The 24,367-nt window shown below is 38.6% G+C and overlaps 1 protein-coding gene across 1 annotated transcript in view; it reads right to left on the bottom strand.

Annotated features, from left to right (window-relative positions):
* Positions 1-24,367, bottom strand: part of CORIN (corin, serine peptidase) — a 149,382-nt gene that overhangs the window by 88,273 nt on the left and 36,742 nt on the right. The window contains exon 4 of the mRNA XM_055797035.1: positions 5,133-5,343. Coding sequence (XP_055653010.1) covers positions 5,133-5,343 — 211 coding nt within the window. The remainder of the gene's footprint in view (positions 1-5,132; positions 5,344-24,367) is intronic.

Below are 24,367 nucleotides of genomic sequence, written 5' to 3' on the forward strand. Positions count from 1 at the left end.
TAAATACATGATAAGTGAAATGAATTTGCAGACTTTAATCAAGAGGAAAAATAACGTTGTACCTGAAGACACAGGATCTGAGTGTCACAGGTTCAGTTCTCTGCTCTGCTGCACTTTCCTTGCTTAGTCTTGGCTTCCCTAGCTATTGATGTGACAGTATTACTTTCTCTTTCTACCCTGTACTTGTTTTGTTCAGCTGGGCTATAAACTTTCAGAGGCAGGAGGCTGCCCCTCAGTGCAGGTTTGTAGAGCACCCAGCATAAAAAACCATGATCTCAGATGGACACTTTGAGCCCTCACTGAAAATAAGCCACTTCACAACTTTATTTTCAAAGATGTCTGACATGAAAAAACGCATAGTGAGTAATCAGATACAGAAATGCAAGGTGCATTAGAATTTTACCATGACAGCATATTATACTTTTTAATTTGCATTGCCCTAATGCTATTTTCTAGGCAGAGCTTAAATTAAGTTTGACTTCCAAAGACTGGAGACTCTAGGGATCTATCAATGGAAGGCATTTCCTCAGCTTTCTGGAATACACTTCTACACAGAAGATTAGTGGAAGTACTCAAGCTATTAGTTTCTGCTTTAGAAGACAGCATGACAGTGAAGAGGTATTATGAGAATCCATAACCTTCAAATTTATTCCCAGCATAAAAAGTCTGAAATAAGCCATATATAAAGGCCTTCAGGATCTCATATAGCTTGCCTATTTTACTATATTTTGATGAAACATGAGTATTCACAGAGTGCAAGAACTATTAGAAAGCATCATTCATGAGACTGTTTGCATTGTGCATTTATAGGCTGACCCACTATGAACTTCTTATTGATTTTGAATCTTTAAATTTTACATTAATTGTGGCTTTAAAATAGACCCTCTTTTTCTTTCAAAAATCTGAAAACACTGCACACTAACTTTTCCCAGATTTTTTTTGTTGTCTTGAACGTAATAGCTGAAGTCTGTTCATGACTTCACAATGACAGCACACTGGATGCCAACGCAAGTGAGTTGCTGTAAATAAACACCCACTACACTGCAGTAACTGACCTTTGGCCAGCTCTTAGTGTCTCCCAACGGTAAAGTAGAATTCACTAGCTTAAAGCATTAATCATGACCAACATCTCCAAGGACAGATCTTTCTTAGAACAAATGAAGTACCACTGTTGTATTTGGTGGTAATAGGTTGCAGACTAATACTACTCAAAAGGACAAAGTTACTATCTTGAGTGTTTTAGAACTCATTAGTTAAGAATATCCACTAGTTTAAGATGTTCTTGCTTCATTGGTGTTACTTTTCAGGACTGAGTCACGTTCTGTTAGCAGTGCTACTGGACTGTGTTAAGACAGGGGTTTTAAGTCTGATTTTGAAGTTGTATTGGAAAGATCTCAACCATTCACCCAAAGAAGTTTCACAGTCCCTTTAAATAAACATTCTCTACTGTCCAAATTACAAGCAAGTAATAAGCAAGCAATAAGTTTTATTGCACTTCAGCTTTCCATGTGCCATTCTCACACATGTTTTAGCTGTACTTTCAAACTTTACCTTTACTGGAAAGGTAGTATTTTAAAGGTACTGTTATATATAAAGAAGGGCTAACTGATTGCATATCCAGTTGCTGAAATTAAATACAGCTTTTAAAATTAATATATATTTTACTGCCACACATGATTTTCACTGCAGTAAGATACAGAAGAACAATTTTTAAATGCAACGAAATCCCAGTACCTAACTACACTGTGTTACACAATGAAGATGCTTTCTGCCTAGAAACTTAACCTCCTTCCGGTGTTAATGAATGCAATGTTTATAAGCACATGAAAGATAAATGTGAAACAGACTTAAGTTTAAGTATGAAAGCAAAGCTATGTAATGACAGCACACTGGATGCCAAAGATTAGTGTCTGTAACTTTCATTCTTGTTGCTTCTTGTAACACATTATTATAATTATTGCTCCCATGGCTGCAGCTGCTAACAGAGAGTCTCAACAGTACCTAAGAATAGACATCTGAGCATCACATGAGTCTCTTTTCTTCTCTACTGTGTAAGCAGCATTTGTCAAATTATGCTTTACATAAATTTGGAACAAGTGCTCTATAAAACAGAGAGTATCAATAGATGAAAAATAATGATCAGATATGCACTAGCAGTTAGAATGAAACAGATGTAATTGACTAGATGAACTATTGACAATGTCACTAACAACTGTTCTTCATACTAGTGTGTGTTTTGTGCTACTGTATGTTAAAACCAAAAATAGTCCCAAAAAAGGGGCTACAGCATACGGACATATACCCCATTCATTATCATCATTAGAGTCTTCCCACAGTAGCTGTTCTGCTTCTCCTTCAGTATGTTTCAATGTCCCAGATTTCCCTTTTCAACAGACCTAAAACAAGCCAGTTTCTTTCATTTTCTTATCTGCACTCAACACATATAAAGTAACTTCCCCCTATTACAGCAAGAGCTTTTCATACCAACAAAGAGCTTTCCCAGATCTCACTGAGAGGAGTTACTAGCGAATGGGGCTGGGGTGAGAGGGGAAGGGAAGGTGTTAAATAACTACTTTACATAGCTATGATGCTTCTTAAAATCATTATTCTTGGCTTTGAAATACATCTGTTTGTCTGCAGTAATTGGGTGGTACAAGAAAAAAAGTAATCACAAAGATTACTCAGATTGCCTGTAGCAAAAAATATTCTCTGTAAAGAAGAAAGTAGAAGTTAAACTAGGACAACTCAGGTTTAGCAAACAAGATTTAACAAACCAGCCCTTTGTCAATCCAGCCTTATGGTTCTTCCTGCAGTTGCCACTCAGCCTGCATTTCCAGTGTCACCCATTACACACTCTGGAGACATATAGTTACTTTAAGTGAAGTCAAATTCTAACATAAACCTGCATCATTTGCAGTCTCACATTGGACTTCCTTCCTGATCAGCCTTCGGGTCCAGAACAGTTTCCACAGAAAAGATTTCAGAATAAGAATAGAGGAAGGCAGTGTGACCTCCAGAACATAAACCAGGACATGGAAATCCAGTTCCAACTTTGACATTAAAAATTAATGGGAGTAGGTTGCTACTGCAAAAAATAAAACACCACACACACAAAGAAAAACCCTGACTCTTGAACCTCAAAGTATTTTGGTTGCCACACAAAACCAGAGCAAAAGCCTGCATGTTCTAAACATTAGTTTAGCTTCTATTCTTTTTAAATTAGCAAGGAAGCTGTCATAATGTAAACCCTGCAAGAAAGCAATCTTCAGGAAAGAAAGCGAAAAAGAAAGGTGAAAACTTAGCCCTTCACAACTCTGATTGATTGATTTATGACACGTGCCACTCACTGCAGAAGGTCTGTGAAAGTCAAATTCCAAACAAGGAAGAGTAGGTGAAACAACAGAGAAACGGCCTCTTCTGTTGTTGAACACAAATGTACCAAGCTCCTGTTGGAACAGGTTCGAAGGAGGGCCATAAAGATGATCAGAGGGATGGGGCAGCTCTCCTGTGAAGACAGGCTGGGAGAGATGGGGTTGTTCAGGCTAAGGAGAAGGCTCCAGGGAGACCTTATTGCAGCCTTCCAGTACCTAAAGGGGGCCTACAAGAAAGCTGCAGAGGGACTTGTTTACAAGGCCATGCAGTGATAGGACAAGGGGTAATGGTTTTAAACTAAAAGAGGGGAGATTTAGGTTAGATATTAGGAATAAATTCTTTACTGTGAGGGTGGTGAGACACTGGAACAGGTTGCCCAGAGAAGCTGTGGATGCCCCATCCCTGGCAGTGTTCAAAGCCAGGCTGGATGGGTCTTTGAGCAGCCTGGTCTAGTGGAAGGTGTTCCTGCCCGTGGCAGGGTGGTTGAAAATGGATGGTCTTTAAGGTCCCTTCCAACCCAAACCATTCCTATGGTTCTATTCTATGATTACCTGAACCCACTTTTCTTACCTTGTTCTATGATTTCTAGAGTCAGCAGGTAGCTTAAGGCTGTATGTTATCAGATTCTTTAACTGGAACAATTTTAATATTGAATTGTGGGTGGATGGCTACAATTAATCATGCACTGAATTAAGCAGGGTTAACTGAAAATAGTTTTCAGGAGTCTAACAAAGAAAGATATACACACAGAGAGGCATACTGGATTAACCAGCTCAGCTAGGCTAAAGGTCAGTCTCATTTCGTTACCCATGCTGCCTTACCTCCAACCTAATCCTACCCATATAATCATCTGCACACTTTTTTTTCTGGGTTAATTTTCTGTCAGTTTAGTAAGCTTAATTGGCCAATTCAGGAATCACTCTGCTGTAAAGGAAAGGGCCAGCATATATTGCCTGGAGTGGGACTGTACCATTCATTGGCAACTATATTTTAGACCAGCTTAATTTACCTCATAGACCTTCTTTCATAAGTATCCTCTCCCTTCTAAACTGCATAGCTTTCAGCTTCTTAGTTCTTGTTAATTGAAACCCTTATTCAATTGCCATATTCTCTTCCACTGAATTTTGCACTGGAGAAATTGAAAATAAGGAGAAAGAAATCTACCCTCTCTCTTTCCCTTGCCATAAACATCAGAGATTGTGTACATATATTAAAAAAAATAATAATTCTTTCCTTTTTGTGCCTTATTGTTATTTTAGCACTGTTAAACTCATTGATCCTTTTCCAAATCAAACTCATTGAAAAAAGTGCATGCACATGATACAATAAAATATATTTAAAAAATTAACTTTTCTGAAGGAAAAGACTAAAAAAAAAATCTGAAGTTTAAACTAACAACCACCACACTTTATGCCAATTCTATATTATCCACATACTATCTACATATCCAATGCATCATTCCATTTCAGCACATCCAGACTGGAGAAATGAGGTGCATGAATTCTGAACAGCCCTTTTTAGGAAAATATGTCTGACTGCCCTAATATCGCAGCTTTATTCCACACAGTGGCAATATTTTTCAAAGAGAGCTCTATTGCAGTTGGCTTATTGTGATAGAAATGTTGTGAATAGCTTTGACACACAGGAGTTTTGCAATGAGAAGGTCACAGGCTTAGTTTGGGTTTTCCCTTGTCTGGTTAGACAGGGAATATTTTACCACAGTTGGCTCTAGTCACTGGCTGATTTTCATTCTCAAATACCTTTCATCACCATCACTGATGCATTCAGGAAGAGCAAGACTACAGCCAAACAGCATGATGTGTTGATAGCAGCCGAGACGATTGAGATAACTGAAGAACTTCAGGAACTTTTCCATTTCAATACTTTTGACAATGGAAAGAACTGAAGTTATAGTGGTGTAGTTATATGGCAGCATTTGGCACTGGCTGTTGGTGATATTTATGCAGGCACCTGTGAAATCAAAACAATATATTTAGAACAAAAGTATCACCATTTAATAGTTGGTTCAAAGCATATATTGAATTGACTAGTTGTTACATATAGTATATAAGCAATGCCTGTACCTCACAGATAAGATTACGTTTTGCAATGCTATCATAATACTGTCAAAAAATCAGTATCTAAGAAAAAAAGGAATCTGGAGAAGCTAGGTAGTTTAGCTTGGAAAACCAAATAAACTCTTCGATATTTTCACAATTCTGACTCTCTACAAAACTGGACTAGAAATAACACAAACCAAATTTCTTTCTGACACAGGTTGGACAAACACACTATAAGAATAGCCTGGGTACAGCCAACTTTGGTTGAAACGAAGACTGAAAGTCACACAAAATGTTAGGGCTGTGTTCTGAAGCCACTCTGTTTCTGGTGTTTCCGTAAAGTTTCTCTTTTTGCTACCATTCTACTTTGCAGCTGACTTTCCTGCCAAAATCAACTTGCTTACCTATTTTTTCCAAGGTGGTGGATTTACCTTCACAGTCTTTCTTCTCTATCCTACCAACACAGAATTATCTGATTTTACAGGTTAAACACCTACCCTGTACTAAACTCTTATCCCACTTTTGACCTACCAGAGTAGGCTTTCTCTGGTAATGCCCTGTCACGTGCAGCAGGCTCTCTCAGCTACGCATGATCAGCAGGTTAACTTACCACATGAAATTCTTAAAAGCGAATTTCACAAGCCTTACACCAAATTCAGAATTTTTGTCATGAACAAACTATTAACATCTAATATTTATGACAGCTCCCGACTTTGATGAAGGTCTTTCTAGGCCATCTAGTCAAGCTCCGGCAGCATTTTTTTCACACTCAGAGCATATCCACACTGTACAATAAACAGGGACCTCAGCCCATTCTCAAGACCAGACTCTGTCACTAATCATGCTGTAAACAAATCAAACTCATGCTGAATGACCATCCCAACTCTAGCCTTCTGAAGGAGGAAAACTCTTGAGCATATTCAAGACTTAACACTCATGTTTTCATTATCTGATCAAAATGGACATAGGTAGCACTAAATGCAGTAGATCCTTCCCATCATCAGACATCTTGGGACTGGCTTCTTCCAAGAATTGTGTGGGTTATTTACACCTGACCTCCAGACTTGATAAAAGTTTGGGATGTAAAGCACACAGGATGCAGCTCTAAGAGTTCAGCAAGTCTGTCTCTTCCTCACCTTTCAGTCTAGACAGTCTCCACTGTCTAAATGCATGAGTGGCAAATTCTGGTATCTATGGACAATCTCACATAAGAGTAGGGAAAGCAAAGCATAATGAAGAAAACTTTCATTAGAGCTTTTTCAAGTTGCAATGTCTTTGAAGGGATGAACAAAAAAGGTGGTTTATCTAGACTTGGTAAAAAACAGTCCCTATTTTTTCAGTATACTCAAAGCTCCCCTCTTTGTCTTCTCCCTCTCCAGAAATCTCAACTAAAACTAAGGAATTGAGTCTTGGCCCACTGAAATAACAGCAAGTCTCTCCCCTCATCCTAATCAAGCTAAAACTATGTCCACAGGTCCCCATGTTAAGATTTACCTGCCTCCCAGTACTGCCAACAAGAAATCCTAAGCGCTGGTGTACACCCATCTTCTCTTCTCACTCACACAGTACAGTGACTAATGGTTCTATTCATCCAAGAATCACATTTTTCCATATGATCCTGAGACAGATTCTCCATTCAGAATTAAGAGTAAATGCTGGGAGATCAACAAAAAAAATGGTGAGCCTCCAAATCAAAAGAACTTTCAAAACTGTTGAGTGCAATTTTCAAAAGTGGCTATATGAGTCAGTGGCACATGCCAATGATTTTCAGTGCAACTTCTACTCTGAAGTTGTATAGGTATTTTTGAAAAATACCACCAGGATGATCATCAAATCTACCTGGTTAGGCTATGAGATCAAACTCTGGTGACACTAAAATAGCTTTCCAGGAGAAAAGAAAAAAAGGTGGATGGAAGGGAAGGAAATTTACTTCTGAATCACAAAGTTTTCTTTTAAAAGATGCCATCTCTTTAATGACTAATCACTTTGTGACTTTTCACATATATTGACCTCCTATAAAAATGAAAAATCTCCCATTTTTTTTTGCATTATATTTTTTACCTCAACAAACTCATTGCCATTTGTAGCACAAAGATATATTTTGTTTTAATAACATTTTTATTGCTTGGGAAAGCTTAACAAGGAAACACAAAAGTTCTGATTTAAAGATTAAAAACGCTGAAGCTTTTACATCAGAAATTCTTTAAACTGCTAACCTCCCCACTGTTATCTCTTGCCTACATTCTTTTGCTGATGTTGGGACTATATTTTCAGAAACTGTTGCGATAAGAGCATAATGTACCCACACAAAATTTTGGGTGTCCCCCACCCACAAAAAATTCACACTGAAGTTATTTAAATAAATTAAATTATCCTAAACTGAGGGGAGGAGAGGCACATAGGGCTTACACAACTGGAATTTCAACAGAACAATTCACAAAATCATCACATATCTCCTGAGGCACAATTGCAAAATAGTCCCTGCCATGGCATGTGCCAAGAAGCAGTAACATTTTGGTGAAGATTATGTGCATGGGTGGCTTTAGACCTTTTAAAATTCGTACAGCCCTGACAGTGAAGAGCTACAGTTCCTTGGAGCTATCTGATCTTTTAGGCGTGCTCAGTGGCTGGACAACACTGCACTAAATTGAATATTCATGACCAAGAAGATGGAATTTTATAGCAATTATTCAAGAATTTTTAAAACAGAGAGATGGAGGAGGGACTAAGCCCAGGATCTGTCCTTGCAACAGAATCATGAGCCATCTTCAGTCCCATGAACCTTGCATTCCTGTAAACGTGAGTTCAATATTAATCCCAGGCACATCCGTATCATTGAACACTCTTCTGGAAAGCCGGTGCCTGGGTTAGAACCTCACCTTTTTAACATGGGTCCTCAATCCACCTCCTCCATTTTTTGTTTCCATCATTTATCCAGCAAGTAAATTACAATGCAACAGGGTGAGTGTCCCACACCCTCCACACCTCTGAGTCAAAAAGCCTAATTTCAGGGTAATAGCAATTGCTTTATCACAGTTATTTAAATCCTGAATTCTCACTGCAGTAGTAACAAGCACTACAGTCTGAAAAACCTTCTCCAGCAAATCAAGGAAAGCTACCTTGGTTCATAAACATTTAATTCTGCATAGGACTAATGAGCTCAGGAACAGCAACCCACTGGCTCACACTGCACAATGCCGCAGAGCACAGATGCATGAGCCCTCTTCAAGCCAGCCCACAGACCTCTAACCTAGCAGCAGGCAGACATATCATTATTGCTTTGCAGGGGACCTCACAAGTTCCACACACCTGCAGAAGCTGGTCATACTTTGAGTAACACAATTTTTTCAGAGCAAGGTTGTTTCACCTAAACTGAGACCAGAAAGAAACACAAGGATTCTCTATTCTGATTATTTGCACAAAACAAATCCCTCCATTAAATCTTGCATCAAGTGCAATAGCTTGTGATAGACAGAACCTATCTTTCAGAAAGGCAAGTCTGCTCAGTGCTAAACTGCTTTGTATGTAGGCAAACAGCGATACAGACACAGCATTGTACAGAGCAAGGAACAAATTGTTTTAAAGGACAAAAAGCAGGAGGAAAGCTATTTAAAATACAAGCAAAATAACCACTTATTTAATGAGGAACAGTTATTTAAATAAAAAGATTAAAGAGATAAGGTAAAAACATATTTTAGTAAGATAGCAGGTTGTGGGGTGGTGGGTTTTTTTTCATGTAAACAGAAAACCTGAATGATTACCAAACAGCCACAGATACAAGAAAAGAATGCAGTAAACCCCAAAATGCATAACTATTCCACCAAACTGCTAAATTCTTATTCATCTGTACAGGCTAAGTGTGTTTAACTATGTGGCCCTGCAGTGCCAGTACACTAATCTGACTGATGGTATGGCATACTAGCACTAAACATGTTACAAACCAAGCAGTAAACAGACCAGAGAAGAAGATAAATGCCGAACACACATAAAAAAGCCTCAACCTATTTACTTCCTTTCTCCTGTAAGGATTCACTAATTATGAGGGATACAAGGCACGTAAACCAGTTTTGGCAATACCTAAGGGGGAAAATAAAAAGCAGTGAATGGTAATAACAACACATGAAAAAGCTGTTGATCAGAAAGCATGGTTCCTAATTATATGGGTAATTTCTGACATTCATCTAAACTAAAGAGCTTTCTGCTTATCACTAGCTATTGCCAGATGGACTGAACTGGTAAAAAGGGGCTTCCTTCTAGTTCAACAATTGCAATGCAAGTCTACAGTTTCATATTCAGTGCTGCTGAAACTAATTTAAACAACACATTTTCCCTAACCCTCTCTCCAGATTGTTCCCAGATTGCACTACCTATGGACTGCATCTGCACAAAGTGAACTGGACTAGAGAACTGAGCTGACTGAAAATAATCACCTATATTCTTTCCCAAAAGGCAATGTTTGTGGCACCCCTAAAGAAATGCAACTGGAACAGCAACTTAAACTTGATTAATCATTTTAGCTTTAAAATGCTTAACCATCTCTATAATAGTAAGGTCACAATTCCTCACTCAACAGCGGTTGTCACTTCTGGAGGAATTTGAGGCTGTGCAATGAACCAGCTCTGGATGTCAGCCTGCATGAAAAAACAGCCTTTCCTCCCCTGATGCACTTTTAAATTTTTTGGTGGGCACAGGGTAGGTGAGAGAAAGGAGAAAAAAAAAACCAAAATATTTCACTTGGATCAGATCACTGGGATGAATAGCTTTTTGGTAGCAAAAACATTTGTTCTAGGACAAGAAGGGGCAGCGCAGTGGCTGGAACCAGTGGGTAAGAACAGAGCCTGCTCACAGCAGCTGAAACTGTGCTTTTGCAGGATGTGTCATCACTGCCCAGCACCACAAAGCACTTTGAAAGGATTAGGAATATTTGAATTGCACTATCAGAGTCAATTTCTGTCTGATGAGAAATGAAAGAACATCTATACTAAAAATATTTATTAATAAAGTTGGTGCGACTGCATTCTGAATGTGTCTATTTTCTAACCTGCATTATAAAAACAGATCTAGGATCGTGGCACCAGCCGTTTCGAGTGTAATGTAATTACATGATGCCTCCAGTTAAAGCTAAAGTGAACTGGCCTAGATCTTAGCTAGGGTATGTTTTTACTAGGATTGTCATAGCAGATCTGCAACATGAGCCTCTGTCTCAGATATGCAAAGCATAACATGGTATATGAGAACGCTTGAAGAGGAAAGTTTGCAGCCTGATTTTCATATCCCAGGTGAAGTTTGCTGATATTTTAAGTAGAAATTTTTGAGTAGCTTATGGGAAATGGAACTGTGTTCAATTTTCAGCAGTGATCACCACCCACTTTGTTACAGAACTTAGCTTAGGATGCTCTCAGTACTAAGTTGAACAGTTGCAGTCTGTAAGTTCACTGGTAAAAACTCAGTAAACCCAAGGAAAAAATGACAACATTCACCTGGCTTTTTCATGGCAAAATCTCTAGCAATGTGGAATGAAGTCTCATCTTTAATCCTAAAATGCCTTTACAATTTCTAGGAATCCCATTAAAAAGAGCAAAACCAAACCATACTCATCCATGCTAGCTTAGAAACTTGTCTAACTTGTCTACAGCAGCAATTTGCAGACTTTTTGATATGGGAATGACCTTCAGCAAATCAATTTTTTTCTATCCCCAAGTTGCCATGTTTTCGTCACCTTAAAAGGATCTTGTGACTCTGCTTGATTTCACAGTCTCATACGTGAGACAGATAAAGCTACAGAATGCCTTTTTTACCTCCTCTGTCCTGTTGCTATTGAAGATCCGGATTGTCATGGATTTTTGCTCCAGATCAAAGCAGCACAGCACTCTACCTAGCATCTGGTCTTTTCCGCAAAACTTCTTCCAGAGCTCATTGCTGTCTTAAAGAAGTTTAATACCTCTTCTAATGTACTAAGACATTTTGGTACATTTTTCGTTTCACTTAAAACACAAGATGTACAGATTTTCTTGGCCTTCCTCCAGCTGTGAATTTCTCAGGTACAGTGCACTTGGGACTGAACATCTGATACTGCATTTCAGCTTTTTTCTCTGTAACTCAGGAAAAGTGCCCCAATAAGATATTTTCTTCTGACACACTTCAATAGATGCCAGGAAGTAGGATCTATCCTTTGGAATCTGCTCAGCAGGGAAATCTACAAACTGTCTCCTCCTTAGTTCAAGTATCAGGAGTTAAAAACAACTCTTTCACAACAAAAGCACTGTCTCTGTATTTCTTTCACATGAATGCTAGCTTGAAACATGATTTCCGCAACTCACAGCAGCCTCCATTTCCTGACAGGAGGGGCAGCTTGGCTGCCGAGTGTGTATGATGGGTGACTGTTCCCCCCTGCTAAACACATTCTCAGACACTTCCTTGCATTTTTTCCATACTCCTAGAAAAGCTGCATATTTGTTCTCTTCCAGGACACATTATACCATAACACAAAACACCAACCAATCCTTATGGGACAGGACACAGTCATATTACACTATCAAAGAAAATGAAAAGGATACATACATACACTGGAGGAAAAAATCCAGCACCTCTGTAACTAGGGCAAGCACTAGTTGCAGGCTCTTTTAACCCCTTGGAAAAGTACAGTTAAATGCAGGAAACAGACCTTATCAAATTTAAGAAACTAATTATATTATAAAAGATCAAAGAAATCGAGGTAGTAGTGGTGTCATACTCATAAGCCTTCCCACTTAGTAATGTCTGGAGGAAAAGACATTTTTAATTACAACACCCTATATAGATAGAATAAAGTAGTTTCATCATTTCCATCAAAAGAAAATTCAGCTGATAATATTGTGATGGTTTACGAGTGTCTTCTGGTCTTGATGGTTCCACCAATGGTGAAAACATACCACACCACCCTCCAGTCAAAAGCTTTCACTGTATTAACTCCTGCTTTGTCTCTCATGGATATAACTTATTTATCCTAATTAAAATAAAATTCAGATATAATCTCTCTCACTTAATATCCCTGAGTTTTGCTTCCTCTTACATGATTTCACGAGAGGACGAAGCCCAACAAAACTTGCCTGTTTTCCCCAGCTCCCTCAGCGTGAGGTGTAGGTGGCGATGGGGTCCTGCTAGCCGGACTGTGAGGGGCGGGGGGCTGGTGGCCAGGGCTGCCCCGGGCCAGACGCTGCCAGCTCCAATGGACCCACGGCAGGGCACAGCTGAGCCCCGCAGCCAAGATGGCGGCACCTCAGAGAAAGCATGTTTAAAAAAGGGTAAAACGCTGCACTGGGGAGTGAGGAGGGAAAAAAAAAAAAAAAAGAAAAGAAAAAAAAAGTAGTGTGAGAAATAATCCTGTGAACACCGAGGTGAGGGAAGGAGGGGAGGTGGTGCTTCAGGTGCCGGACCAGAGGCTCCTCTGCAGCCTGTGGAAGAGCCCCGGCTGGAGCAGGTTTCCGCAGCCTGCGGAGGACTCCACACGATAGCAGGTGGATATGTCCTGAGGGAACTGCAGCCTGCAGAGGACCTATACTGACTCTGAGCACCTACAGCCCATAGAGAGGACCCACAGAGGAGCTGTTCTGGAGGGACTGCAGCCCATAGAGAGGACCCACACAGGAGCTGCTCTGGAGGGACTGCAGCCCATGCAGGGACCCAGCGCTGAAGCAGGTGAAAGTGTGAGGAGGAAGCAGCAGCAGAGAGGAACTGATGGGAACCGACCACAATCCCATTCCCCATCCCCCTGTGCCACTCACAGTAAGGAGGTAGAGGAGACGGGAATGAAGGAGTGAAGTTGAGCCTGGGAAGAAGGGTGAGGTGTGGGGAAGATGTTTTAGTTCTTGTATTTGTTTCTCATCATCCAACTCTTATTTTTAATGGGCAATACATTCAGATTTTCCCCAAGTTGAGTCTGTTTTACACCTGATGGTGACTGGTAAGTGATCTCTCTGTCTTTCACTCAACCCAAGAGATTTTTCATCTTGTTTTCTCCCGCAACTGTCCTGTTGAGGGAAGGGAGTGAGAGAGCAGCTGGGCGGGCATCTGGCAGGCCACCAAGGGCAACCCACCATAGCCTAATAAAAATATCAAATTCAAGTAATATGAAAGAATAATTGAAAACACTATAACAATTGTACATTTAGTTTTGATTCATGCACTGCTGTACTGTCTTTTTAAATCTTTTCTTTAGCTAGCCTAGATCGATCCCACTTAGCCACGTCAGATTTGGATAATTTTTAAGTCCTTCTCACTGATGAAGGTGCCTGTGACAGGGAAGATAAACTCCATGCCAACCAAGCAGACCTTAAATAGACACACTGGACTCAGCGTCATGCAGAAAAATTTCTATGAAGTTGGGAGAGGAAGCTCGAGAGAAGGGGAAATTGTAGGTCATCTTTCTGTATCGAGGGCTAGACAGAAGCAAGGATGAGACAGGGACACATCAAAGATGCAGAAACGGAATTAGATCCTTTGGATAGTTCCTACTACAGGATAAAATCCTGACATCTGTGTCAAGCTACGTTGATTATAAAAGTATAAATTGGAGGAAGAGGTAACATGGACAGAAAACCAAAATCAAGCTTTAGAAGCAAATAGCTTTAAAAAAATCCTAAGTCTTTAATTCTTTTCAAGTTTGATCAACGTCTCTGTATTATTTGCATTATTTCCTTCAGTAGAAAATTCTCAATTCTTCCCAAAAGTACGTTGTTGGCTATTCTGCAGCTGTTTGTGCCAGGACATATTTTGAATCACAGTTTGAAATCAACAAAGACAATTCACAGACAGTTTGGCCATACTACTCAAAATATACCAGTCAAACCAAGTCAACAGTTTTCTTCATAGTTTCAGGTTGGATCCAGTTCATTTGGCTTTGTTTTTAAATCAGACAGTTGAAGATTTTTCTTTTATTATTTATTTTTCTGCTTTCCCTTAATATTTCCCCTTCAAGATGCCTGAAAATGTTTGTCTTCCAGACATCTGTCCTAAATTTGCCATTGTAAATAGTGAGACAAAGAACACATTTCATTTCTTCAACAATTTCAACTTCAGTGTCTGAGTGATTCTTGCCATCTGTTGGAGACCCCTTCTGTCTTCTCCCCAGAATCTCTTATTCTCAATGCATGGAAATTACTCTTTATATGACTTAACCTCCCATGTAATTACATTTCCTTTCATTTTCCATCTTTACCTTCCATTCACTTTCTGTATTACCATGTCAGTTATAATGTCAGCTTCATTCTATAATTTCTACAATCTTGTATTGTCAATACAGCTGTTATTTTGAGTTTGTATATCCCTATTTATATAGTTTCTCCCACACCCAAGACATAATAATCATTACTTATAATGAGTGCATATTACCTTTCAATAACAAGTGAATTATTATGAGTGCAATTTACCTTTCAACACAACCCACCTTGCTTGTGTTTCTTTGTTATTTTCTTCTACTTGGTTTTCATTGAATTTTTCTGCACTTAAAGGCTTATGGTTTAGATAAGTTTTTTAAAAATTGTTTAGACAAGAATATCAAAAACATTTAGGAAGGTATAAGCTATTCAGATACAAATCATTTGTGCCTATTTTAAAATTTATAGTAACTTGGGGGAGGGGGGGTGCCATTGCTATTTAGGCCTAAAGAACTATTAGACTTTTGTGTCACTTACCCCTCAGTTCCATTTTTTCCCCCTCATGGAATGCTGAAACACTTAGAATAGAAATACTTCAGAAGCATTTTTATCTAAATAACATACTAAACAGTTATTTTAACCAGGGTACCTAGCCATCCTTCCAAAATTAAATCTATCTAAATGAGAGGATAATATTTGTTTTACAAGAAGTTAAAAATTATATATGTTAATGAAAATATTAAAAATAGAAAGAGTGATCTTAACTTTATTTGCCTATATATTTCAAAGCACTAAACTCAATATTTGAGACTGCCATATCAAGATTTAACCTCTTCCACTGGATATCCAAAATAAGACATGCAGTTCTGAAAGGCATTGAACATTCAGAATGCACAAACTCTTAAATTAAAGCTTTGTCTAATTAGACGTGCACTACTACTAATAAGCACTAGTTGGTTTACTCAAGTCAAAGGTCACAGGTTTTGGAAAAGTTGCAGACCCCCTCTTGGCAGACCATGGGTACTTAAGGGAATTCCTAAGTCTAGCACTGTGCTCAAGATCCTGGCTTAAAACTCTTCATATCCCTGCATGTGGGGATAAAAAGGTAGCCACAGAGTAAATGGACGTTTTCTTCAGAACTACTAAGTGCCAGCAGACTCCATTCAAATGAACAGGGGAGGCAGGTGCCACCTACTTTTTGAAAAGCACTGTCCTTTGTGTATTTGGAATTTCAGTCTTGAGGCTAGGCAGCTTCTCTACCAAAAGCATCTTTTAAGCATGTACTGAAGTGCTTTCTGAAAAGGGATGAATTTAGCATATGCTCAGGTGTTGCTCTAAATAAATAATTGCCTTCCCTTTCTAAAAGTGTCACACTCTTAACCTCTGTAGCACCTTAAGATTTAATGTGAGGCAAAACACATTGTCAGCATAATACTGGAAAAATAAAAAGCTTGTAAATTACATTTGTAATAGAAGCATGTTCCAAATTCTTAATGACAAGCAAAGTAGCATGAAAGAAATTAAAGTAACACAATGAATGATGAACAGCTGGTCGCTATTTATACCTCTATGGTTCCTACTAGGATTGTCTTCAATTGCACATATTCCTTTTGTAACTATTGAGGTACATTTGCACAAAATCAAAACAATATTTCAAACTTCCACTCAAACTGATGCCTAAAAAGGAACATCATGTACATAATACATGTCACCTGCCTCTGAGTAACTCAAAACTTCCGTCAGGAAACCAGACACAATTCACTTCTGCAACTGCATTAAGTAAGTATTTCAGGATATCTGGATAGGAGTAATTTTAAGTGAAATTCCATGAAAAAAAAAAAAAAAGTTGCAGTCAATAAGAAGGTTATTTTAGAAGAAACAGTTCAAAAGCATTCACTTCTTAAGTTTCAGGTTTTAGAATTTTTAACAGCTCCTACGTAATCAATGCATTCAGTGCTTCCATCCTGATGTATATCAACCCAAGTATGTAAATAACAGGACCAAATAATACAACCACAGTTAATAAATGCTTTCTTAGAGGAGAAGCTCTCAAGCATTTTCATAATAGAGGCCACATCTTTATGGGTTATCACACACACACCTCCTTTCTCCCCAGCTGTTATTTCTCATGCCATATCGCAATTTCATAATATCCCTAAGGCAGCTACAGCAGTTGGTTTTTTCCTGCTAAAACAATGTACTGGGGGATTATGTCACTGTGATGGTTTACTTTTACAGTCCCACCCCAGCTATTTACCAAATAGCCCAAAGGTTTCTTCACTGATGAACACCAGGCGACATTTTCCATTGTCTTACAACTAAACCCAAGGTCCCCTTACACGAATAAAGCATTCCTTTCTTTTATATTCACTTTCTTAACATGTAGCATAAAAAGCTGTAGTTTCAAGATCACTCTTTCATTTTTAAAGATGGAGGCTTACCGAGGAGTACATTATTCCATGGTCTCTAACCTGGCACCAAACGACTACAACACAGGTTATTTGCCAAAAGAAGTCACAAGATCAGTGCTCAGTTTGTTGCTGTCTCCCATTTGTATCTGCTCCCTATTAAAGACATGCTAAAATTATAGCGGTTGCTCTATCACAATCAAGTAAGAGGGACAGATTATCCCCATGTGAGGCTGTCATAGTGATTATATCGGTTACTCTAATGAGCAAGTCCACAGAAGTGACTGTGGATGGAGGAAATATTCTAAAGCCATGAGATTACTTAGAACCTTAATCATGTTTCATGACCCATCCATTTTGACTCTTTATTCACTAGATCACTGAATCTCAAATATCCACAAACTTACTCCCATACATTCCATGGTTAGATGTAGCTATATTGCTAAATTGTCCCTTTTACACCATAGCAAAATGATAAGGTTATTTATAATCTAAAACATGAATATTCCTCAAAAGATTTCACAAATTTCATTTTAGCAAACTGCTTTTGCTCTAGAACATTTCAGATGCCACAAAAGAAGAAAGTACTCTTTCAATAATTTGAAACAAGGTCTTGTCTGCAAGGACTCACACTGGAAAAGGCTTATCCTGAGGGACTGCAGCCCATGGAGAGGACCCACACAGGAGCTGTTCCAGAAGGACTGCATCAAGTGGAGGGACCCCAGGGCAGGGAAGAGGTGTGAGGAAGAAGCAACAGAAAGGAACTGTTACGGACTGACCACAGCCCCAATTCCCCATACCCCCTGTGCCACTCACAGTGGGGAGAAGGTAGAGGAGATGGGAATGGAGTGAAGTTGAGCCTGGGAAGAAAGGCAGGGTGGAGGGGTGTTTTAGGTTTTGTCTTTCTTTCTCACCATCCTATTTTTAATTGGCAATACATTCAATTAAGTGTCCCCAAGTCGAGTCTGTTTTGATCATAATGGTAACTGGCAAGTGATTTCCCTCTCTTTACCTCAGCTCATGAGTTTTTCCATCTTATTTTCTCCCTCTGTCCTGCTGAGGAAGGGAGTGAGAACGCATCTGGGTGGGCATATGGCAGCTAGCCAAAGTCAATCCACAACAATATTGTCCAGTTAGCTTAAGTATCTACTTTGAGAATAATAGGTTTCTGTCATGATAGACCCTATGTTAAGTATAATTAATATGTTATAAGTAGTTGTTATCCAGAAATTACATAAAGCTAATAGAAAGTGCTAGATAACTTAGTTTTGAAGATTTTCCCCCCCCCAGTACATAAGTAAATCCTCCATATCTGTGCTGAAGTGTACCAAAGCTTTAATGTGTGTAACAGCACAGAAAAAGATAGAATACGATGGGTCATCCTATTTATATTTAGAAAGTATATACCTCACCCAAAGGCTGGAACAGTTCAAGAGGTCTGTAAAGCTACTAGGTTTCTAAGATCTTTTATTCAAAATCAGGTAACTCCTTTTTAAACTGCTGAAATAAGACTGCCCATTCGCATGTAAGTTTGGGTTGTTAAATAATTGTGTTGGGCTGGTCATCAATTAAAAATGTTAAAAATGCCACAACCAACATTGGTAACATACACTAAGTTTCTGATGCCTCTGAAAATTAAAATAAAAATCAAGCTAAATGAGCTTGTTCAGCACAACTTTTCTAGGCTTGATTCTGTATGAACTAACCTATGGTTAATTCCAATTTGGCATTCAAAGCATTGTGCTTTGTGTCATCTAAAGGGTTTTAAACCCCAAATTTCAGAGGAAAAAAAAATAATCCACAGATTTCATAACACCCACACTGATTTGATCTAAAGGAAACTTTTGCCTTTCTAGAACTGCCAAAACCAAAACAGATTAATTCCCAGCTAGCATAGGAACAAGTTCATCAGTGATAGAATCATGACTTCCATGACACTTCTTGTTTCCTTTGCAACTGACCAACTGTTCAGTTGTACCATGGCAATAGAAAGCTTGTACAAAAAGTATCTATAGCTTTTATTTTAGGTGATTACGGGCATGTAAGATCCTGCAGATTTTGTGAAATATGGTTTATCAGAAACACTTTACACATGAAATGTAATATCTTGATCCCTACAGAAGGGCTTAACAGGAGTGCCTTAAAAAAGCTGCAATAGAACACAAAGACATAATCTCAAGAGGAGGAGTATTACTTTTATTACATTTACATGTGGGTAGGCATTTGGCAAACTCTTGCGTCCTGAGGGCTCACATCCATGTTTCAGTAACAGCCATGGTAGCCTCAAAATATAAGCAAGGTACTGTCACAGTGGCTTTCTAACAGAAGGTCATGACTTCTTTTAGGTCAACTGACAGTCTCAGAAAAACATTTGAGAAGACAATTGAACTGATGCAATGGCACAATATTGCTTCCTCTCGACCATGTGTGCTTGCCATTTCCTTTCAAATAACTTTGGTGCCAGACCAGCAAAGAGCCAATTTAGCCAGTGTTAGAGCTGAGTCAGCTCATGGAGGAGACAGCAAACACCAGTGCATAAAAAGAAGCATACAGCACTGTATGGCTCTGAGCAAAGGGAATGGGGGCACCTTCTCAGCACCGCTAACCTCTAAGTGACACCCAGCTGACTTGTCAGCGCTTATGTGGGGAAGAGGGAAACAAGCTTTTGAACAACAAACCCCATCTGCAGATCTGAAATAGAAGTCAGACTCCAAGACTAGCTGAAAACAATTGCTCTGCAGTTAACTTCGTTCAGCTAATGAATTATACGATTTGAAAGGAATGAGTGATTCTCAACTCCCCCTTGTGCTCCACAGGTACCAAAGGGAGAGGTGATAAGGCTACTGACCACCTGCAGCAGAGAGAAAAACTGTTCATTATCTCCCAGGTCACAGAAAGGGGATTAGCCATAAGGGAAATACAGCTCATAATTTGTATCAGAGTTGAAGTGTTATCATAATTTTTTTTAAGGCAATCTGTACCAGCTGCTGTACAGTGGAACACCACATCCAGTCTGCATCAGACACTTCTTGCTCAGAGCTTAATGCAGTTGTAAATTCTAACACAGTTATTCTCCTGACCAAAGAACATTGCAGAAGGCTGAACTCTTCATCAAGCCACCTCATTTTTTGGAGCCCCACTTCTTTCACCAAAGTCCTTCCACACACTGCCCTTCTTGGCTGAGGGACATACTTGCTTCTTCAATCCCTTGGGCAGGCACAGCTGAGAGCAGGTAAGCTCATTAGCCAAAGCTGAGGCTGAACACCTACCCCCCATGAGGAGTGAACTGGCCTATATTCCAGATCTGGTATTTTGATTAGTCATTTCCTAATTACAGGATTCTTCAGTGAAATTGGAGACATATTTTTAAGAACCTACTGTTAAATAAACAAAAGGCACAAAATGAAATTGATTTTAGGATTAGATCTATCATTAGAGAATATTTTCTCTGGCATATTACTTTGGACAGGATTTTGCTGTTGTTTTGAAACATGTGCATGACCTAGTACTCCTGATAGGCTTTGTTTAAAAAAAAAAAAGGGGGGGGGGGGGGGGGGGGGGGCGACACATAAAAAAAATTGTAGCCTCCACAGGACCCAAGCAGGCATCCAGATGTTTTTGATTGGTTTTTGTTTTGTTTTTTAACAAATGTGTTTTCAATAAGTGAAAATGAACGCTAGCCCGATTGACATTTAATTTTGCACCAATACTGTTATGTTCAAAACAAAACAAAAAACCACAGTACTTGTAAAAGACTTAAAATAGTTGATACACTCAACAGGCTGTGAATAGGTCACCATAGAAATAGGCTGTGCCTGAGCTGTCCCAGTTGTCTCTGGTTAATTACCTTTCGAGAATAGCCAAATTACTCTGCTAATCTGTTCCGTAAGAATCCTTTTTTCCAAGTATATCTCACTATAACAACTTCCACCTCACTTTCAGACAAAATTAACACAGCAAACCCCTCTCTGTAAAATCTGCCCAGAAGGTAAGAGCAGAATACAGCACTACACTTGCCAACCAGAACACTGTAAGTACATGAAACCTATGCTTTGCAGACTGCAGTCCCCTGCTTGGCAGTTTGCAGGTGGAGCTTAAGATCCAGATGTTGATCTTTAAAGCCCTGGCTAAGGGCTGATCAGTCTAACACATTATGTTTTCCCCATGGAGAATTCCCACAACCATGCTTTTCAGAGGCATGTATGTTCTTGTTTCGTTACGGCACAGGTAGTCATTGTCTGAAAAAGATCATTTGCATTAGCCAGAAATATTGCAGCCTAGATCTTCTGAATTTGATAGCATATTTGGCAAAGCATATTTTGAAAAACATGATATACAACTTCCTGGGCCCTTTCTTTATTCTGACGGGCTGCTACTGACTCTCCTGTCTGTATCACTGGAATTTTCTGTTAGGTACCATATTTTTAAAATATTCAGAGGTGGCCTAATTCTCTTTCTGCCACTAGAGTCCGAATGCTTCTTTTCACAGTTAAGCCTAGCTATCTACATTAACGTAGTTATTATTTAGAGTTGCAGTTACACTATTTGATTGCTGTGTGAACAATGAAGAATGTTCACAAATTTTCACAGCCTCAGCAATTAGAGGCCAGAAACCACCTTGGTTTTTAATGTGTAGAATATATACATTAATGTGTAGAATATACATCAATATACAGGCATTTAAGAGCTTGACATAACTATGATGAAGTTTTCTATAACTGTATGTCAGTTCAGGTTGCATTTAAACCTCAAGAACATGATGTTTGCAAGTTGCTTGTGCAAACTGAGATTTTTAAATCCTTGCACCTTAATTGCTCTTCCCAGAATGGAAAGTCCATTTGTTTCTTTCACACAGCTCTACTAATAAATACAGATAGCTTCCTTCAATGGTCTGTCTTATAGCTCGTTGTTTGATTGCCTGTGTATGTTAGAGGGAAACAACAAGTTTCCCCATAAAAATTAGGACAACATTATCTCAAATACTGTTAAACAAGCTATAATGTTAATTTTTTTCAACCATGCAAAATGCTCATGTTCTACTCCTTATGCGCAAATAATTTTTTTATACCTTATAACCACAAAAAGCCTGGTTGACAAAGAGTCCCCTGGAGGTCTCCAGCCAACTTGCTGCTCCAAGTGAGATTGCCACCAGCATGTTGTCATCCATGAGTCTGACTGAGTCTCGGAAACACCCAAGGTTAGGGATCTCACAGCCTCTGTGGGCAACCGGTTCTATTGCTGCTCTACCCATCCAGTGAAAAAGCTTTTCCTAATTTCAAGTATCAACTTCTGCTATTGTATTTCATTGGAGAGTATCATTAGGATTTTTTAAATTATCAGTTGTAACAAAGGTGAGAAAGACAGATTTTGTGTGTGGTTTAGTAGCTAAATTGATCTTTAACTGTATCGGGCTATTTATCACTTTCTCAAATTCCCACCCCCATAATGATTTTCAAGTCATGGTACTCATTATGTTCTTGAAATTCACTTGGTTGCGAAAGATGACAGTGACTGTAAATTACTTTCTGTTGTATGAATACTTTGACCTTCCAGTTTTAGGACAAGAGTTTAGATCTTACCATTTTATATTAATGATGGCTCTATACCCACACCTAGCTGCACTCTGTCTATTATAACCCATAACAGACCAAAGCAGGTCAACTTTAAGCAAACACAAAACCACATACTGCTACCAGATGTAAAACATGCTTTGGAAACAAAGCGATCAATCACAATGTAGAACAAAACACGTATTAACATAATCTTTTTGTTGAAATAACCACACAATTTTTAAAATAGTTTCAAAGAAGCTGAAGGGTCTGAAAATGGCTGTAATTATTCAGGCAATTATGTTCAGATGCCTTGTTTCACGGTTCCTATCTTTCAATGCTTCATGACAGGCTACGCGTATGACTTCTTGCTTAACCTCTTGGTCAGTTCATGGTTCAGTTTTGACAAAAAATGTGTTTAAACAACAAGCGACAAAGTTTTAAAAAAAACATAATGGATGCATAAAAGACATAAAGCTGAAAAGACTTCTGTTCCTTAAAATTCTAAAGGTATGCATATCCATAACTCCAGAAGCACACGCACATTACTTAAAGACTAGAACAAACCTGATTTTGTAGTCATTTCCAAGGAGGGTATCTCCCACTCTAAAGTAAACTACACTGCTGAAAGGCCAAAGAGTAAATATATGTGGAATACCAAAGGGGGGTGTGATAGCTCTTGATAGTACTCATTACAGTATTTATCCCAACAGATACTTGGGGTCTTAAATATCTTATACAAAGCATTGTTTCATCAGACTGCATTTGGACAAATGATAATTGCAACTATTCTGTTTGTAAATAAGTAGCCACAAATTTATTAAAGGGAATTGACATCACAAGCTTAGCTAGAGGTAAACGTATTACAATTCTCACACAGTATTTAAAGCTTGTGGCAATTACCTGAGAGTAGCAATGCACCAGGTGATAAAAGCTAGTAAACTTTTTCTTCCTTATAAGTTGTAATGAAAAATCTCTATGTATTTTATATAAGTAATATATACAGAATATATGTAAGTTACTTAAGAATTTTTTCAATTCCAGTTAATTCATCTTGTATGTCAGCAACTTAACGGTTTCATTGCCAAGCTATGCTCATGCAGCCATATGAAATAGCAATGGTGGAAGAAGCAAACTGATGAACAGCTGGTTCTTGCTATTGAAGTTAGTGAAAATTCACCATGTGTTTCTCTTGCTGGTCACTAATTTTGCCATGTCAACTGCAAATTTAATTTTAAATTTCTGCTAGACAAAAAAACCTGAACGGCTCTAGTGATTATTTTAACTAGTGGGGAAAAAAATGCATTTTTTTTTAAATGAGGACCACATTGCCAAAGTCTTAGGCCACTTTTTTTCACTTTATTTCTTTAATTTTGATAGAAAATGTAGGTATAGCCTAGATAAAGAAAGAGAAGCTACTGTTGAAAACACAAGCATGAACTCAAGCACCAACAGAATTAACAGCTACCACATTAGTCTACTCATGCTTGCATTTGCATGAAAAAAACAACCACCACAGCTGAGTGGCTAAACTCCAGGCCTGGGGTTTAGGAGACCACTGTTTGTGTTCTTCCATACCACTCTGAAAAACCAAAACCATTTTCTCCTCAATAGAAAATAATGGCTTAACACTATTTTTAAATTATTTGGTTTAGGACAGCAATAACCCTAAAGTTCTACACTGGGTCTACTGCTGATATTGCTCCTTGTATAATTGGGTCTATTCCAACTTGTATGAGGAACCGAACATAAATTGAGCTGGAAGTGATTTCCTAGAGCATAGATTTATTAGATTCATTAGACCATTTATTATATCACTGCTTGAGATAGTGGGGATTAAGGAG

This window comes from Falco peregrinus, chromosome 2 (genome assembly GCF_023634155.1).
Source record: "Falco peregrinus isolate bFalPer1 chromosome 2, bFalPer1.pri, whole genome shotgun sequence".
NCBI classification, from domain to species: domain Eukaryota; kingdom Metazoa; phylum Chordata; class Aves; order Falconiformes; family Falconidae; genus Falco; species Falco peregrinus.